The sequence below is a fragment of the Amblyomma mixtum genome, chromosome 10 (genome assembly GCF_055824585.1).
Source record: "Amblyomma mixtum isolate Tamu chromosome 10, ASM5582458v1, whole genome shotgun sequence".
Taxonomy (NCBI): Eukaryota; Metazoa; Arthropoda; class Arachnida; order Ixodida; family Ixodidae; genus Amblyomma; species Amblyomma mixtum.
Genome location: NC_143021.1, coordinates 157,506,358 through 157,526,683, shown reverse-complemented (window position 1 = coordinate 157,526,683; position 20,326 = coordinate 157,506,358). Strand labels below are relative to the sequence as shown.

Sequence of the window (20,326 nt, the reverse complement as noted above, 5' to 3'; positions counted from 1 at the left end):
TCCAGCCGGAATCGCTCCCGGTCCTTCCCACCCCTGGACTCGAAGTCGTCTCCTCACCGAGTGGCCCCCACAAAAAGTCAAGTTAGCTGGGCAGTTGCGGCTTCTTACTCTCAGCAATTTCAGTCCCGCGATTCAGACCTCCAAGCCCTGCGCGACAAGATAACAGCCTTTAAAGCTAACAACCATAAACTCCAACAAAGAAACGCTTATTTAAAGCGTCCACCCTCTGCACCCAATTCACCACCTCAAACAAGTCCCACTCAATCACTTCAACCTGTTCCCACCATCTCACCTCAGGCGCCCCCATTTACTCCTCCGCAACCCAAAGATACTACCTCCAGTCCTCCCTCTTAAGTGGAAAGCTACCTCTCTCTCAGAACGCTACGTTAATTTTGCCGACCTTGAGGAATTTAAGGCTCGCCTAGAGAGAAAAGTAGAGGGTAAAATTGATGCTAAGATCGAAGCGAAAATTGCTGACTTCACCCGACAAATCCAACAGCAAATGCTCCATTTCCAACAACAAATGCAGCAGCAAATCCAACAACAACATAACACCCTCATACAACAAATCCAAACACACATCGCAGGCCTTGAAGCTAAGGGAGACACAACGAGCGCCCTCCACACGACGCGGGTTAAACAATACGGTCGCTTGCCGCACGTTCCAACCCTCCAACCCATCTTAGCTACACCCACTTTTCACCACGGCGATCCGCCACCTACTTAATGTGTGGCAAACTGCAGAAGGTTTCGCCGCAAGCGAGGCAACCTGCAGCAGTATGTCCAAAATTCGGATATCCCCGTGATATCATCGCCCTCCAGGAAACTCATAGACCAATGAAACTACCTGACTATAAACCATGCTCCCCCCTAGATATCACCGCTCCCGTCACCGCTATTTTGATTCAACGCAACCTGCCGGCAGCCCAACACTTCTTAGATGACGTTGGCGTAGATTGCGTCTTGCTCGAGCTCCTCCCGCGTAAAAGGGGCGACCGAAGCCTCTTCATTCTTAACCTTTATAGATCTCCGAAAAACAGAAGACACTTCACTCCCCCTTCTTTCCCGTGTCAGCAAGCTCGCGCACCATTCTGGTCTCATAATTGTAGGAGATTTCAATTCCCACCACCCCGCTTAGTTTACCGCACTGCCAACTGATAGAGTAACAACATGTGGTTACGAGGACAGGAACTGGGATTCACCCTTGTTACTGACCCTCACACTCCCACCCGCATAGGAAACAGCGTGTCTGTTGACACTTCACCTGATCTAACATTCTGCAAAAACGTGCGGATCGATCGGTGGCTCAACACTGGGGATACCCTCGGCAGCGCAACCACTATCTTCTCGCGACCACCCTCAGCATGTCCCCGTTCCGCCGGAGAGATCGCCCGACCCTAATCACGGATTGGGACAAGTTTCGTTCCCTACGTGCTCAGAACGCCCCTACCCGGATTAATAACCTGGGCGAGTGGATCTCCGACCCCCAGGCAAATGTCTCTGCTACTACTAACGAATCAGCCACCACGGCTGATCAGTCTAATACAGACAGCCGTGTCCTCCACCTATGGCAGGCCCGCGAAAGCATGCAAAGCGGCTAGAAAACACATCGCCACAATAGAACGCTTCGGCGTCGAATAGGTCACATACTCGACAAGCTTGGAATACGCTTCGAAACGACCGTTGCCCACAAGGCCCAGCTTCCGTACCACACCCGCAGTAACCTTATCGTTACCCCTCTCTCTAAATACATGCACCCAGAGCATCATCTGACTCACCGCAAGGGCAGGGCTAAGTCTCGGCACAAAAATTATGTAACAGATCGAACAACGGCCTACGTCGACGCCACCGAATACCCCGATCGCGATGCTATTTCGCTCCCGGTTGTAAACTACTGTGGACGGCCGCTGGTTGCGTGCTCCATTCCCGTCAGATCACCTGAAGAGGCTGAGGAGGCGGCCATAGCCTTGGCGATGGTCTCCACCTCTCCAAAAACCATCCTCAGCGACTCTAAATCTGCGATTCATAATTTCGCCAAAGGCCGGGTCTCCCCTGCCACCCTATCTTTCCTATGCTCCACCAACCTCCAACTCCGCCCGATCCAAGTGATCTGGGCCCCTGCGCGCTCATCCCATCCAGGGAACGAGGCGGCCCACGTGCGATGTCAGTGCACGTTAAAGAACCCCAGGTGGTCGAAATTTCCGGAGCCCTCCACTACGGCGTCTCTCATAGCCTTAGTCGCTTTGGGACGTGAAACCACATAAACCAACCAACCAACCAACCAACCAACCAACCAACCACAATTATGCCCGAGGATTCGTCTACCGGGATGTGGTGTCACCCGTCCTGCGGACGGCGAGAGGTCGTATGCTTACATTTCATAACGTAACGATGCACTACCGCTCAGGTCGGCTTCTATATCCTCCCGCACATAATTCTCTCACCAAACCCGAAGAGGGTGGGCGGAGGCAACCTCGTGATATATGCCCGCATACACCCTGGGGTCTACTCCCCTTCCTGTCAAATATGGGGCCAACATGGCACTATTTTCCACATACTCTGGGCTTGCCCTCGGGACCCCCCTCCTAGAGGTTTGCAGCTTCCGAATCCCGACCAATGAGAGGCCGCATTTCTCAGTTCCGACTCGGACACACAAATCTGGGTTCTGACAAGAGCCCTAGAAGTCGCCGAACGCCACGGGCTTATGGCCATTTGATGGGGCTATAACCCCACACCATCTGCTACTTTTGTCGGCGGAAATAAAGTTTATCCTCCTCCTCCTCAACATTACCATCGTCAGTCTCAGTTATCGCAGCGACGTGCTTTATTCACGTTTCACATTCACGACAGTGAACATATACTCACGAATTTTGGATATGCCAGCACAACACACGGTCTAACACAACGAATTGATGATCGCAGTAGACACTGTTGCATCTAGTGGCATGCCAGAGAAATATCCAAGTAGGTTTTTGAAGCCGCGAGTGGTACACACAATGTGCAGAAGGCAAAACGCTTGCCTATAACTCGTCTAGGGCTTGTTTTGGGCTGAATATGGGACATCTCGCGATAGCGTTTGGCTAAAAAAGGTCTGGATGTCTGGGCTAAAAAAGGCCTGCACCACCTTCAGCTTCTGCCTCTTATTAAGCCTAATTGCGATAGCTACCACCCTCTCGTTAATGCTATGAAACTCCTCTATATTGCCAGCTATAGCCTGATTGATGAGGAATCCCATACCTAGTTCTCGTCTGTCTGCTAATTCCGATAGCACAGTATACGCCTCATCTTTGGTTTGGTTTGGTTTGGTTTATTGGGGTTTAACGTCCCGAAGCGACTGAGGCTATGAGAGACGCCGTAGTGAAGGGCTCCGGAAATTTCGGCCACCTGGGGTTCTTTAACGTGCACTGACATCGCACCGCACACGGGCCTCTATAATTTCGCCTTCAAGAAATTCATCCGCCGCGGCCGGGATCGAACCCGCGTCTTTCGGGCCAGCAGCCGAGCGCCGTAATCACTGAGCCACCGCGGCGGGGCGCCTCATCTTTCCTCCTAACCTCGCTAAGTCTTATGACATCCCAATTAATACCCACTAGTTCCTCGAATACCACTGCTAGGCTAGGCTTACTGCATAAGGTTCTAGCGTTAAACGTCAGGTCCAGTTTCTAAGGGTGGCTTGTCAGGATGCAGATATTCACTTGACTTTCTTACGTTAAAAAAGCCCAGACACCTATTTTCGCTCCATATTTTCTTCATTTAAATGACGCGTTAGCCATTCAAAGGCATTAAAATAGCCGACTAGGACGAAGAAATAACTTCTGATTCCATGCTTTCTTGATGCTTTTTTCTTTTTCGGTTTCAACAGCCGAATGGTAAGTCTGACGTGTAGTTCATGTTCAGGGAACGTAAGCCATGAAAAAAAAAGCAAAATATAGTCCCTGACTCGAAGTTTTAATTACCACAAAACCTAAACCAGCCTGCTTTGAGAAGACAGACCTTTGGGCTAGTTGGTTGCGCTCGTGTTGTCCAAGTCTCTTCTCTGTCCGTGTTTTTTTGCGCTTGTACGTGTGTGCTGCTTTGAGAGCTGGAATGACAATAAACAGGCATCAGCATTTATATTCCCGTTTTTTTTTCATGCTTCATGGGGCCCACACATCAACTATAAGTAACAGCCACCGTTCTGCTGATTAAAAGGAAACCTATAGAGCACCAGGAATAAATTCAATTGTAAGTTATTTAGTTACTTAGCGTCGTAAAAGAATACAATGCGATGAGCCATGTGTAATAAAGTGTAAAGCGTCATTATAAAGAAGAGAACACACAACCAAAAATTTGGTGTCTATACCCCTTTAAGGCTCCCAGGATTCCGGTTATTACGTAAGGAGTGGATTACATATGTTGAAGACTCTGTGCTCAAGTAAACACGTAAATACACGTATGTTCACTGGTAAATGTGGGAGTTATATTATTAAATGTGCTTGTTATTAAATGTGCTTGGGAAAGCGATTTCGACACTATTGCCCGGAAGGCCGTTCCAGTCCGAGGCTGAAAAAATGACTTGCGAAATGCAGTGAAGGCGATGATGAATGCCGAGAGAAATGGGTTTTTGAGGGTAGATTTAGGGCGCCAGATCAAGTGAGCTGGAAAAACGTATGAAGTAAACAGGTACTTGCGCTTGGACGACGGAAAGGCATCGTTTTTAGGCCAGATGGCGCTTGTAATGATGATACGCTGACGTATAAATAGCATGAAGGCTTGATTCTAGCCACTCTATTTTCACAGACTCCAAGAAAATCCTTACATGTATTTGGTTAGGGTTCCAAACGCAGAGGCACATCCGTTTTGATCGGACAAGTGATTTGTATGCTCGCAACATTCAGTCTCGTGGCGCATGGCGTAGCGGCCGTTTGAAGAATCCACGACTTTGCACCCGCCGCTGGGTCACGGGTATGTTCACTGCCTTGCCCAGGTGCTCTGCAGCCGCTGGGGAGTGAGGGTTAATTTTCTTTTCTTCAAATTTAAACATATGTCTATCTGTGTATTCGTCTAAAAAGTTAGCGCTGTTTAAATTTGAACGAAAGAAAATGCGTCACCAACTAGCCCAGCAACGTGTTTTACTGAGGGTTAATTGTTCTGTTCATATAGGAGGCTTTGGCCAAGTCCTACGTCTGAGTGGCCAAATCCTGTTCTGGTGAGGAACTGCGTTGTCGTTTCTGGTCACCCAGTTGTTGCCGCATCCTATGCCTAGTAATGCAATTCCATCGTCACGCGGAGTTCTTTTTTAATCTGGCGAAGAACGGTTGGCAGGGGGATTCGAACGTCGGTCCTCTAGCACGCGAGGTGGATGCTGTACGTCTACGCCATCGCTGCGCTGCAAATTTTATCACATCATCATGAGCCTGAATACTCCCACTGCAGGGTAAAGGGCTTACACGTCTCTCCAATTAACCCTGACCTTTGACCGCTGCGGCCAACGTATCCCCGCAAACTTCTTAATCTCATCCGCCCACCTAACTTTCTGCCGTTTCCTGCTACGCTTGCCTTCTCTTTTAATCAACTCCGTTACTCATAAGAACCAGCGGTTATCTTGCCTTTGCAATACAGGCGTTGCCCAAGCGCATTTCGTCCTTTTGATTTCGACTCATTGTAATTAAACCACGTTTGTTCCCTCAACCATTCTGCCCGCTCCCGGTCTCGTAATGGTACACCTATCATTTTTCTTTTCGTAGATCGAAGAAGCAAACGGATTTTTACAGTTTCTCGGAGACGACTCGGTAGCCTTAATTGCCAAATGTTTTAATGTTCTCTCTAAAATTGGCTTAACGAGATTTAACTAATACTCTGGGCCGCACCTTAAAACAAGCATTCTGGGTGCCGCATTTGACGCGCCTCGCAGGCTTCGAGCCGGTGGCCACAGTAGATATAGGAAACTAAGAGCTTTCATGCTCCAGTTGCTTTATAACCGGACAAGGTTGAATACAATACAAAGAAAGCTCCGCTTTTTCTTCCAGCCTTCCTTGGCTTTGTCGTTAGTAGCACAACATTTTACAGCATGATAATGTATATAGCGGAGAGAGAGAGAGAGAGAGAGAAAACTTTTATTGCTCTTTCAAGAGATTCGCGGAGATGAAGACTTCTTGGTCGTCCTGCTTGGGCGCTGGCGACTTGAGTCTTCGATATAGCGGAAGAAAATTATGTCATCACATTGCGGTGGTTTGTGTCTTCGTGCTTGAATCTTCGTGCTGACTACTGAACGCAACCTATTTATCTCTTTCCTTTTTTCTTGCGCAGAGACTGGGAGAAAGTGGTCACCGATCCGTCTGTGCAGGCAGATGTAGACTGCCTCAAGGTCCTGAGTGAGATCCACCAGGTAGGTTACTCATCCGAGCGCACGTAATGGCCTCTGTCTGAAAATCGTTCAGTGCGCAAGCACTTGCTGCGGCCGTTCTGGCCAACTAGCCGCATTTAGCCTCATTAAGCTGTTTTGTGCTTTCCTGAAGCCTACTTTGTGGTAGGCTGCCCACCGGGTAGTGGGGCATTCTGCTTATATATACAACTGCTGCAGGGAAGGCACTATGAACGAGAAGTATTATACTTATAGACTGACACGCATCATATTATGTTATTAAGCGTGCGTCAGTCTACTTTGTAATATATCTGAGGCTAAAAACAGCGCAAACGGGGACGAAGCAGAGAGAGGGACACGACGCTATCAACCAAGTTTTGCTATCAACCAAGTGCTTCGTCCCGTTTGCGCTGTTTTTAGCCTCAGATCATGCATCAACCAGCCCAAATTTTCACCCTTTGTAATATATATATATTACAAAGGGTGGAAATGTGCTCTGTGGCTGTTGGCTTCTGTCATATATATATATATATATATATATATATATATATATGTATAAGGGATAACAAAATCTTCAAGGCAACTGATTAAAAATATAATAAGTTGGGGAAGTCACATTGAAAAACTTAACAGATTTATTCAACGTTTCGACCAGGGACTGGTCTTTTTCAAGAATCTTGAAAAAGACCAGTCCCTGGTCGAAACGTTGAATAAATCTGTTAAGTTTTTCAATGTGACTTCCCCAACTTATTATATATATATGTATATATATATATATATATATATATATATATATATATATATATATATATATATATATATATATATATAAACGTAATGCGGTTGACACACGGTAGAAAAACAACAACTTTATTCTAACGTTTCGACCAGGGTCTGGCCTTCGTCAGAGTGATATAGCAGGCACATAGCAGGCCAGACCCTGGTCGAAACGTTAGAATAAAGTTGTTGTTTTTCTACCGTGTGTCAACCGAATTACGTTTATGTTCTACCGGATCCATCCGATCTTCACCACCTTCTTTTATATATATATATATATATATATATATATATATATATGTGACAGAAGCCAACAGCCACAGAAACCAAGGAGCACAGGGGATTTTTTTTTTATTTATTTATTTATTTGGTGGTGTTGATCGATTTAGAATATTAGTGAATATGTTATCGCTTAAAGCTAATTGATTAGAAAAGCAGAAGAAAAAACAACCACATGCCGCCGGTGGGATCCGAACCCACGACCTCCGAATTACGCGTCCGGTGCTCTACCTCTGAGGTACGGCGACGGCGGTCAAATCTTCTGCTTTCGGGGGTATTTATATTTACAAGTAACCTAACCTTGAGAGTGTTCATCAGCGCCACCCACGTTCATAAGCGGCGGACGTAGAACGTCCTGAGTTACCGCAGGTGTGACGTAGAACGTCATCGAACGGAGAGGGTGGAAGCTGCGTGAGAACCCTCTTATGCTTCCTATGGCGTCAAGGCTGCCAGAACCGAGGCCCTCGCTAAGCAATTAAGCAAACAAGGGAAGGGGCATGAGGGGCTCGTTATAAATATGACAGAAGCCAACAGCCACAGAAACCAAGGAGCACAGGGGATTTTTTTTATATGCGAAAGCATGAAGTACTTGACTGCTTACAAGAATATATAACGAAGTATACGCTTCGTTAAAGGAAACATATTTATTCGACTCGACGTTTCGATCGGATGGCCAATCTTCTTCAGGTGTGATTTTACATTGTTAATGCATCCCCTTTTATAGGGGTGGGCTCATAACAGGTAAGTGGGAAACACAAAGCACATAGCAGAAAAATACGCATAAAAATTATTAGAGGCAGTGCGACCCACACACACAAATATTAATTTTATTATGTAAGCTTACATTTTTTAACATTCCTTCCAATACTTCCCCTCAACCGGGCGTGGGTGCATTATGGCTGGGTGCGAAGAAAAAGCACTACTTTAAAGGTTTTCTTTTACCTATTTCAATTTTCTTTCGAGGTTTCTTCCTTGCTCTTTTCATTTTCTCGTTTTTTTTCTGTTGTCTTCTCTCTCTGTTGCAGGGTCAGATTTTATTTTTTTTATTTTTTATTTTTTTGCTCTCGCGGCCAGGAGAAGGAACAAGTTTTCGCATTTTTCTACGAAAGTTGTTGCACGGCCACGCACCTGTCGAGCACCTCCGAGCTGGACACGCCTGTCTATAAGCAATCCTGTGGTGCTTACAAAGCAGAGGCCGCATCTGGACGTTGTATTTTCTTACTGAGTACCTGTTCCTCGCCTCTCTCTCTCTCTCTTGTTTTTTGAGTGTGTGTGGATCGCACTGCCTCTAATAATTTTTTATGCGTATTTTTCTGCTATGTGCTTTGTGCTTCCCACTTACCTGCTCTGTGCTCACCCCTATAAAAGGGGATGCATTAACAATGTAAAATCACTCCTGAAGAAGATCGGTCTTCCGATCTAAATGTCGAGTCGAATAAATATGTTTCCTTTAACGAAGCGTATACGTCGCTATATATATATATATATATATATATATATATATATATATATATATATATATATATATATATATATATATATTTATTATTTGAACATACTGTTAGTCCCTTCTTGGGACTGTTACAGGAGTGGATTTATAAATAACAAGATGCAAGTTAACAACACAATATATATATATATATATATATATATATATATATATATATATATATTGGCGCTTGTCCACGGGAGCGCGCCGACGATGAAGCTGAAGTGTGCGTGTGTCGGTCGACGAAGAGGAAGTGTGTGTGTGGCTCGGTCAGCGAGTCAGCCATCTTGTGAGTTCTCTGCTGTGCGCTGAGCTTTGCTGAAACTGCGAGCTTTGCCAGTCCTGTATTCGTTACATTTTTGATGGAGGTGCTGGGCACTTTCCAACATCTACGTGCCCCGAAGGCTGTCTGTAAACCCGGATTTGACTCCGATTCATCGCAGTGCGAGCCGCCGACACCAAGGTCAGTCACCAGAGTTCGGCCCGTTATTCCCTAAGACCAGGGCTCCAGCCGCGACGCACAGGACTGACGCGGCAGCTAAGGCTAACAACGGAGACGCGGCAGCTATGGCTAACAACGGAAACTCAGCTGCTCATTTCCTGGTCCTCCAGCCGCGAACGCCGCCGACCTTCCATGGCGAAGTGTTTGAGGACGCGGAGGAGTGGCTTGACCAGTTCGAACCCGTTGCCAGGTACAACGGCTGGGATGCGGAGCGGAAACTCCACAATGGTTACTTCGCTCTTGGCGACTCGGCGCGGACGTGGTACGAGAACCACGAGACAACGTTTCCTTCTTGGGAACGGTTCCGTAGCCAGTTGCTGGAGACCTACGTCAACACCGTCCGTCGGGAACGAACTGAGTCGGCGCTGCAGTCAAGGAACCAGCGACCCAATGAGAGCGTCGCAATGTATTATGAGGACATGACACGACTGTTCAGAACGGCGGATCCAAACATGGCCGAGGACAAGAAAGTGCGCCACCTGATGCGCGGGATAAAAGAAGAACTGTTCGCTGGGCTTGTGCGAAACCCACCTAACACCAATTCGGAATTTCTATCGGAGGCCACTACCGTCGAAAAGACACTGCAACGACGCGCCCGCTATTACAATCGCGCCGTGAACAACGTATCTACTGCCGACTTTGCGCCAGTCTCCAGCGACTCCGCTGACACCCTGCGGGAGCTGGTTCTATCTATCGTCAAAGAAGAGCTGCACAAAATGCACCTCTCTGCCCCGTCGCAGCCGCAGTGTCCGTCGTTAGCACAAATTTTCCGAGAGGAAGTGCAGCAGGCGGTCCCTGAACCTGTTGCCCCTGCTGCCCTTACACCGACGCCCCCGCGCCAGACGTACGCGTCGGTACTCCGGCAGAACTGCGACCTCACCCCTTGGAGCGCAAGCCCATCTGCTTTCCAGCCGCGGCCCCCGTCTGTCCCTGTGTTGGCCGAACCGAGGCTGCGGAAGACGGACGTGTGGCGGGCACCTGGCCAGCGGCCCATTTGTTACCACTGCGGTGAGGCTGGCCATACCTTGCGATGGTGCCCTTATCGCCGAGCTGGAATTCGTGAATTTCATCCGAGAGTCCCCTGTCCGCTCAATGGGGAACGGCCCCGCGAAATTGAGGAGCACCTGTCAACGCGCCGGGATCACACTGATTTCCCTCGCCCTGACTACCGCCCACAAACCTCTACCCGCTATCGTTCGCCAAGTCCCCGTCCTTCGACAAGCCGTTTCAGCCGCTCATCGAGCCCTCGCCGTGGAAACTAGACCCAGCGGCCTGCGGAGGTAATGCCGCTGACGAGCGAACAGCCGAACATCCTCCATCGCGTTCCCGACCAGACGACGGCTATCAGACGAGGACACGTAACCATCACAAAGAATGTGCAGCCTCGGACTTACTGGTCGATATCGACGATTTAGCAGTTACGGCATTGGTTGACACTGGAGCGGACTATTCGGTCATGAGCAACGAGCTAGCAAAGGAACTGAGGAAAGTTTTAACCGCGTGCACTGGGCCTCAGATTCGCACAGCTGGTGGGCACCTAATCACCCCTGTTGGCCGGTGTACGGGGAGAGTTACAATCGACGGATTTGTTTGTTTGTGACTTTGTTGTCCTACCTCACTGTTCGCGCGATGTCATCCTCGGACTGGACTTTTTACAAGCTAACGACCCCGTTATCAACTAAAAAGATCCGCGCGTGACGTTTTCGCCGACGAAAGGAATTGAAAGAGCCGACGCAGACGACTCCAGGATGCCCGCCCTGCGTGTTGCTGCTGATGACGTGACGGTGCCTCCGCGGTGCAGCATGATGGTCCCCGTGCAAAGTGACTCGCCCGGTGATCGAGACGTTATGACAGAGAGAAACGTCAGCCTTCTACTCGAGAAAGGAATCTGCGCTGCAAGAGGGCTTGTTCGCTTACGGGATCGCTATGCGACACTCTTGCTCACCAACTTCGGAACCGAGTTCCAGCCCATTGAGAAAGGAACGGCCGTCGCATACGTTACCGACTTCGTTGAGCCCGCAGAAATATGTGCTCTGGAGTTACCGTCGCCGGACGGACGTGATGCAGCAGCCGTTCTGTCTACAGTGGACATTAATCCCGGCTTGTCGGTGGGTCAGAAGCAGCGCTTGTTAGAGCTCCTTCACGATTTCTCAGAGTGCTTCGCCATGACATCAAAGGTAGGGCGCATCCCGGTAGCCAAACACCGCATCATCGTCAACGAGGAGACAAGCAACATATCCCAACACCCGTACAGAGTGTCGCCGATGGAATGGGAGGCTATACGATCCCAAATGCAAGAAATGCTTGCAGACGACGTAGTCCAGCCATCCACGAGCCCCTCGGTTTCGCCTGTTGTATTGGTGAAGAAAAACGATAACACCTTGCGATTCTGCGTCGATTATCTGAAGTTAAATCGTGTCACGAAACGTGACGTTTACCCCCTTCCACGTATCAATGACGCCTTGGATCGACTGCGTGATGCTAAATATTTTTCTTTACTCGACCTTAAGAATGGCTAATGGCAGATCGGAAGTGGACGAAAGGGACAGAGAGAAGACAGCGTTCGTGACACCTCACGGCCTTTATGAATTCAAAGTGCTACCCTTTGGACTCTGTTCTGCGCCAGCAACCTTCCAATGCATGATGGACACCATTCTTTCTGGGCTGAAATTGTAGACATGCCTAGTGTACCTTGATGATGTTGTCATTTTTTGCTCATAGCTTCGAGGAACACCTCAACCGGATGCGAATCCGTTCGGCACAGTTGACGATAAAGCCACAAAAGTGTCACTTCGGTTTCGAATAGCTCAGTTTTCTTGGTCACGTGATAAGCGCTGACGAAGTCCGTCCTGACCCGGAGAAGACTGCCGCTGTGGCACCGTTCCCGCGCCCAACTGACAAAAAGTCCGTTCGTAGGTTTCTGGGCCTCTGTGCCTACTACAGACGTTTCATTGAAAACTTTTACACAATAGCCGAGCCCCTTACAATGCTTACTAGAGACAATGTGACAGAAGCCAACAATGTCTCTTTTGTGTGGCACGAGGATCAGGAAGCTGCTTTCAACGAGCTACGCAGCCACCTGCAAACTGTCCCAATACTCGCCCATTTTGATGAACGAGCTGCCACTGAAATTCATACTGACGCCAGCAATGTTGGTCTCGGCGCTATTCTCGTTCAGTGGCAGGACGGCAACGAGAAAGTCATAGCGTACGCCAGCCGCTCCCTCTCGAAAGCAGAAGCAAACTGCTCTACCACAGAGAAGGAATGCCTTGAGGTAGTGTGGGCGATTAGCAAGTTTCGACCATATCTCTATGGTCGCCTGTTTCGAGCTGTAAGTGACCATCATTCGTTATGCTGGCTAGCCAACCTCAGAGACCCTTCGGGACGGCTTGCGAGACGGAGCCTTCGGCTCCAGGAATACGCCATCACGGTAGTCTACAAGTCCGGCCGTAAGCACAACGACGCCGATTGTTTGTCACGTGCACGTGCCGTAGTTGCTCCGGCCGACACGAAGGACGACTTCCCGTTTTTTGCTCTCGTCACGTCGTCCGATATGGCCCGGCGTCAACGGGCTGGCTCAGAGTTGCGTTCGCTCATCGAGCATCTGGAGGGCCGCGCTGTTCCTGTCGCTGTTCCGCGGCTTTTCGTTCGAGGTTTGGGTTTAGTCTCCGAGATGGCGTCCTTTACAAGAGGAACTTCGCGCATAACACGGAAACCTTTCTTCTGGTTGTGCCATGCGAACTGCGTCCAGAAATCTTGCACGCCTGCCACGACGAGCCATCAGCTGGCCATTTGGGTGTTACCCGGATGTTTGCCCGCATTCGTGCGAAGTATTACTGGCCAAAGCTGCTCTCATCAGTCCAGCAATATTTGAGGACCTGCCGTGACTGCCAGCGACGAAAGACACCACCAGTTAAACCTGCAGGGCTTCTCCAGCCCATCCCACCGCCTACAACCCCTTTCCAACAAGTGGGCATCGACTTGCTGGGCCTATTTCCATTGTATTCCTCTGGGAACAAATGGATTGTTGTGGTGACGGACTACTTAACGCGCTACGCCGAGACACAGGCGCTTCCCCACGCTAGTGCTGCAGAAGTGGCTCAGTTTTTTATGACATCCATTGTCTTGCGTCACGGTGCGCCATCAGTCGTCATCACGGACCGTGGAACCGCCTTTACGGCGGCATTAATGCGATCTCTCTTAAAGCTCACCCACACCAGTCACAGGAAAATAAGTCTTATCATCCACAAACTAACTGCTTGACTGAACGCCTCAACCGGACGCTTGCAGATATGCTTGCTATTTATGTCGCCGTTGAGCATCACACGTGGGACGAAGTTCTTCCTTATGCAACCTTCGCCTACAATAGGGCAGAACAGGGGAGTACCCGTCTTACACCTTTCCAGCTGGTCTACGGACGGCGTGTCACTACCATGCTGGATGCTATGCTACCCGCTGGTCATGACGACGCAGACATCGGCACCTATGCTGACGTTGACACATTCATCCAGCGGGCTGAAGACGCCCGCCAACTCGCAAGGTGCCGGATTCGACATCAACAACTCGACGCCGGTCGCTACAACCTCCGACACAGCCCGGGGATTCTGTGTGGATATGGGCGCCTGTGCGCCGCCGCGGACTCTCCGAAAAGCTACTTCGACGCTACTTCGGTCCGTACGAGGTGGTTCGTCGTGTTAGTGACGTCACTTATCAAGTTGTCCCGCGGGACACGACCTCCTTACCACGTCGGCGCCATCCGACCGAGACTGTCCACGTGGTGCGCATGAAGCCCTACCACGACAGTAACCCACCATTTTACCAGCTTAACAGCTCTCCGTGTTCTCTGTCCTCCGCCCTGTATACCGAACATCACCTTTTCCCTGCGTGCTCGTTCCCGGCGTCGAGCCGACGCCTTGATGGAGGCGGTAATGGCGCGTGTTCACGGCAGCGCGCCGACGATGAAGCCGAGGTAAAGTGAGCAAGAAGTAGTCAGATTAACACAGCTTGCACATTTTGGAAAATTAGCGTAGACAACACATTTTTAAACAGTACTGAGAACACAAATCTCGGCATAGATGATTTTGAATCTTGGTATTCTGAAAGAGGAGTTTGAGCCGTGTTACACTGTTTCTTTTCGTTAATGGTCCGCTTTTGTTAAGAGCTCTCTGTCACTGAACTACATCCAAATCTATTGATAAATGAAGCCAGGAGCTTTTATTTGCAGAATTTCTCTCTGGTTTGTGTAAGTTTTAGTTAAAGGGTCCCAAGTAGCATATTCATAGTGTAGTCACAGGTGAATTTCAGTTTTGTATGCGAGTAGGCTGAGAGAAGAAGGAGAAAGTCTTAAAGCTCTCTTCAGAAAGGACGACTAGCGATTAGCATAAGCTGTTGCATAGGGGGTGTGGTTTGTCGAAATGAGGTCATTAGTGATCAAAGAATCGAGATACTTTTAACCTGTTAGTTCGAAGAGCAGTATGTTATTAGCAGAATATGGAAGCTTCAGTTTACGCATCTTGTGATTAATAAACATGAAAAAAGTTTTCTGAATGTTAATCCACATCTGCCAAGTTTTGCATCAGGCCACGACTTGTCTCAAACCACCAATCAGTAGCTCCTCATCCGTGGTGTTGTCTATTTCGGAGTGCAGTGCGCAGTAATCAGCATAAAGCTTAACCTTAACGGGAGTATTATTCAGCATATCATTAATAAACCAAAGGAGTAGAAGAGGCACACGTACAGAGCCCTGGGGAACGCAAGAGTCTACTGAAAGTCTCTCTGAATGGTGATCATTGAAAGCAACAAATTGTTCCCGGTCCTCAAGGTAGGCGGTAAGCCAGGTATTTAATCGAGAATTCCTTAGTCTTGCTTAATTTGGGAAGTAGTTTTTTGTATAATGGAATAATGGAATTTAGTGGGCGAGTTGGTTTTCCATCTTGACATCGAAAGCGCTCCAAAGGACAAGGACGACAGAAAAGGAAAGACATACAAAGCGCTTACTTTCAACTGATTTTATTTCATGCGAAAAACAACTTTATACTCATGGTAATCACCTGCGCATGCTTAAAAGAACATTACCAACGAGTGATTGCTAGCACGTTCTTTCAGACAACCGGCATGCCCGATGTAAGATAGGACATCTGTTTATCCGACAACAAAATTGATGGAGCGCTTACGCAATCATCGCCCGCTCGTACTATCTCAAGAGCCTCCACAATCTCTCTCGTTATTTGACATCTACTTTTAAAAAGTGTCTTACACCTGTGAAAATCGGGACGGCAGCCTTCCTTGCTTTTCTTGCTTTTCCATTTGCACTTCAGACAATGGATACTCAAGTGCCCACCTCTTTTGTTTTCCACGTTGTAACTATGCTTTCCTAACCTCTCATTTATGCATCTTCCCGTCTGTCCTATATAATATTTGCCAAATGTCAAGGGCACCCTGTACACGACGCCTTCTACGCATCTTACAAATGGCTTTTGGTGCCTCATTGTGCAAGCGGCCTTTCCCTGGTTTCCAGAAGTGCTTTTCTTGCAGTTTTTTGTGAGATCCTTTGTCGAAAGCCTCTGAAAAGTTCATAAAGATACCGTCAATTTCTTGACCATCGTTAATTGCTCTAGCACAGTCATGCACTGTTAGAACCAACTGAGTACAAGTAGAGCAGCCTTTTCGAATACCATGTTGGTGCTTTGTAAAAATCTTGCATTTGTCCAGGAATTCTGAAATATGATTATGAATGATGTGTTCCAGAAGTTTGCATACAGTAGATGTTGAAAAATAGAGCGGTAGTTTTGAATGCAGTTTTTTTTCCTGTTTTGTGTAGTGCTTTCACTGGCTGTCCTCCAGTCGCTCCACACCTGTCCCTCGCACAAATATCCTGTTCACAGGATGTGCAGGTACTTTGACATCCATTCTCAAAAATACGCTTGGAATTTTGGCAGCCATAAAATTTTTAGTGTCGAAATTTAAAGCACATTTAATATACCTGATTCACTTATTTTATCATTGGGTATAGGCGGCACAAACAATTCAAAAGGGAGCATTACGGCATCATAATTAGTTGAGAGACTTAAATATTTATTAAATGCATTTGCGATTTTTCTGATATCGTGAGCTGTCTCACTATTCACATTAAATACATCACATTCCCTGGATGTGGGAGATATAGAACGCCAAAAATTTTCAGGAGCTGCTGTCATGAATCTAGGCAGTATTTCTCCATAACAGCGCTGTTAATCGCCTAGTACTTGACTTCTCAGTAGTTAGGAGACGTCATTTTTTTTTTTTCACCGAGTGTGCTCCTTGGATTTTAATTTTTTTCTTTACGATTTCAATTGTCCTTGGGGCCGTAATGCCGCCCGTGAGATACAGGGGTTCTTTTCTTTATCGTTACCAGAGGGGGAAACGTTCAGAGCACTCTTTCACTAAATTTTTAATCTGCACAAAAGCAAATGCACATCATCTGTCCATCTTGAAAACGCATCAAAGTTAGGCGAAAGAGTCTCAAGAGTTGGCACAGCATCAGCTTGAAAAAAAGTTTCGATAGGATGAAAGTTTAGGTTTCTTAGCTATAGCGGAGCCTGCAGTGATGAGAAGTATAGCTTTGAGGTTTGATATTCTTCTACTGTCAGTCAATTTGTTTGCGCAGTTATTGATCCGTTAACAAAAAAGAGGTCAAGCACTAATTTAGAATTGCCCTGAAGACTGGTATTTTCTTCTACAATTTGTAATAAGTTGAACGCAAAAGCTATGTTAAATATAGCTTCAACCTGGCGATCACTCTTTTGAATTGAAAAATTAAACCAGTCTACTTCAGGAATATTAAAATCCCCTTATTATCGATTATCATGTTTAACGTTCACGCACAAATATTGTTTCAGTTCACGCAATACGGCAACGGTGGAGTTGGTGGGCTTGTAATAATATATAAGATAGCATATGCAGATATAATAATATAATATAAAACATATACAGATAATTATATATATATATATATATATATATATATATATATATATATATATATATATATATATATAATATAAAACAATATATCTATACAAAAATACACTTGACAGTGAACATATCTTGCATTGTAAAAATTGGCAGGGATGATTTAAGCATATTGCTGACGCCTCCACCTTTACAACTGCGGTCTTTTTGGAACAAACTTTAGCCAGTGGGAACGTGCTCACTGTCATACACTGTACTGGTAAGCCAAGTTTATTTCAAAACTGGTATTTCAAGCTCATCCAAAGCAGAAGAGCCTCCTTCTAAATTGCCTTGTTTAGGACACTTCTGCAATTAACATTTAGAATTTTCAGGGTCTGAGATTTCTCAGTCCGGAGTCAGTTTGATTTATTTCTCAGTGTAAACTATGAAGCTTTTGTTTCATCCCAATCAAACAGCACGCTATCATCGCTTAGCTTATCAGAGATTAGATCTGCCTTGGTGCCCTGTTTTCTCTCTTCTTCAGAGCTTTTCCACAACTGTTCCTATTTTCCGAACTCATTTAGAAAACTCTTCAGCTAATGGCATTCCGGTGTTTTTGAGCTTATAGCATGATCGCAATAATGACATTTTTTTCATGGAAGTCGAGCAGTTTCTGTGCTTCGCGCATGACGGCCTCAGTTACCTATGTGCCATAAAACCCAACACAACAAAACGAGCAGCACCAAAAGTATTTGTCGCGCCTTGTTTCTTTCCTTTTTACCCATCCTTTGGCATCTGTGGCCACCACTCACTGCTAAAACTTGTTTTTCAAGAAAAACACCAACCGTCAATTTCTTTTCCCGCTCATCGCTAAGCTCTTACGCCGTAAATGATCAGTTTATTTCTTCTGCCTCTGTTTTCTAAATAGTCTCTCTGGTTCCTAAGGTAACTGAGCTGCTCCTGAAGATCCGATATTGGATTCCATGTCTTTTATCTCTGCGGCTAAGACATTTGGGCTCGGCAAGCGCTCGTCAATATCATCAATTCGCACAGTTAAATCGGAAAGTTTGCTCACACTTATGTTTTGAGATGCTTGCAGACCCTCCATTGTTGAATTATTCTTGCTCTAGACTTCTAGCAATTCCGATAGCATTTCTTCCTTAGCCGGGCCAGAATTTGCTTCAAAATTGCCACATGACGGAGTACATTTTGATAATGCAATCACGCAAGCAAGCAAATGCTGAATACATAGAGGGCAGGGTAGCAGCACTAGAAAGCGATCGTCAATCATATCTCAATGTGCAGATTTAGAATCTCTAAATTATATCGCAAAACAAAAATGATTGCCTAACATGTTTCCTCGTTTGCTGTTGCCAAACGCAGGGTTCCCATGGCAACTCTCTCTGGGTTGATTTCTTTTGCTGTCGCCATAGTGTCATCCGTTCACGAGAACCACGCAACGCTTGAGCATTTGTCCGCATTAGGTGTACTGTCTGCATTCCACTATTCCTTCTTTCACGGTAACCACCATCCGCTTGCACATTCGTCCCATTTCGTTATACTGTCTGCCTCCCACTGTACTTTTTATGCGGAAGGTTATCGTCGTCCAGGTCGTCTTCTAATGCTGTCACCATAGTGTCATCCTTTCACGCCAACTGCGATAGCGCAGCAAGTCGGCTGACACGGCCACATGTGTATCTGTTGTGACCATCTCTGAGCGTGAACCGTGCGACGTCCCCTATCGGTATGTATGTACGCCTGCTTGGAATAAAGCTGATCCATTTCCCTGGCATGTCTTGGTCCTGATGTTATAACACCAACCACGCCCCACATGCGCATTCGTCCGCTCAAGTCATGCTGTCCGCCTTCCACTGTATCTAAACTGAGGATTGCTTCTGTGGCAACCCCTCTTCGGGTCACCTTTTTACGCTGTCGCCATAGCTTCCATTTACAGTAACCACCATCCGCATGCTTATCCGTCCACTTTCCTTATACTGTCTGGCTTTCACTGTATTTACCACGACAACCCACTCCGGAAGGCTTTCTGTTGTTATCGCCATAATGTCCTCGTGCGACGCCAACCACGCTTCGCTGGCGCATTCATCCGCTTAAGTCACACTACCTGCGTTCCACTGTATCTACCTTGCGGATAGCTTCTGTAGCAACCCCACCCCGTGTTGCCTTCTTACGCTGTCGCCATGCCTTCCCTCTTTCACGGTAACCCCCATACGCTTGCGAATTCGTCCGCTTACGTTAAACTGCTTGCTTTCCTTTGGCTTTACTGTGCGGAGAGTTTTCGTGGCAACGCTCTAAGGGTGGCTTTCCTATGTTGTCGCCATAGTGTCCTCCTTTCTTGGCAGCCATGCCTTCCACTGTATCTTACTTGAGGACTGAAACGTTAAAATTCGGTAGCCGATATGAAGATGGCAAAATTCCTGTGTAACTTATGAACGTTCACACGAAAGAAATTCAAAACGTGCATTACAGAGCAGAGCTTGCTAATAAATAAAAAGGATGCAGACTGTAGCCCTGGCCAAAATTGAGAGGTTGGTGCCTTTCCATTTCCCAGCTCTGTCGCGTGCGTCTCTAGTTTGTTCTTTCCAATAGTCCTCGCTTTCGCGATAAGCATCGAGCGGAACACCTTAATATTTGCCTGGGGTCGTCGCCCACGGTTCGTTGGCGAAATGGCTCGGGTGGGATGGCCACCATCAATGCCAGAGTGCATGGCACGTATACCAGTTAACCCCGCTACCGATGACTTCGCTGAACTCGCGTGCACACCCGACAGCCTCTCTTATGCAACCCTGATCAACTGTGAAAACAGCAACGTAATCTGCATGAGCTAGCAGCTTAACTTCAGCTGCTTGTAACCTAAAGCCAATAATAATATTGTTTTCTATTCTTTTCATACAAAGCGTTTCGATATTTGTACAAAATAAGAGAGGGCTGAAGGGGCAGCACTGACGCACCCAACGCTGCACGTTACTGTGGTCCCCAGACTCTTGTT

At 47.1% G+C, this 20,326-nt stretch overlaps 1 protein-coding gene across 1 annotated transcript in view; it reads left to right on the top strand.

The window, feature by feature from the left end:
• The window catches only part of LOC149327463 (kelch-like protein 10), a 156,201-nt gene that overhangs the window by 59,527 nt on the left and 76,348 nt on the right, over window positions 1–20,326 (top strand). The window contains exon 5 of the mRNA XM_089564890.1: window positions 6,289–6,367. Coding sequence (XP_089421016.1) covers window positions 6,289–6,367 — 79 coding nt within the window. The remainder of the gene's footprint in view (window positions 1–6,288; window positions 6,368–20,326) is intronic.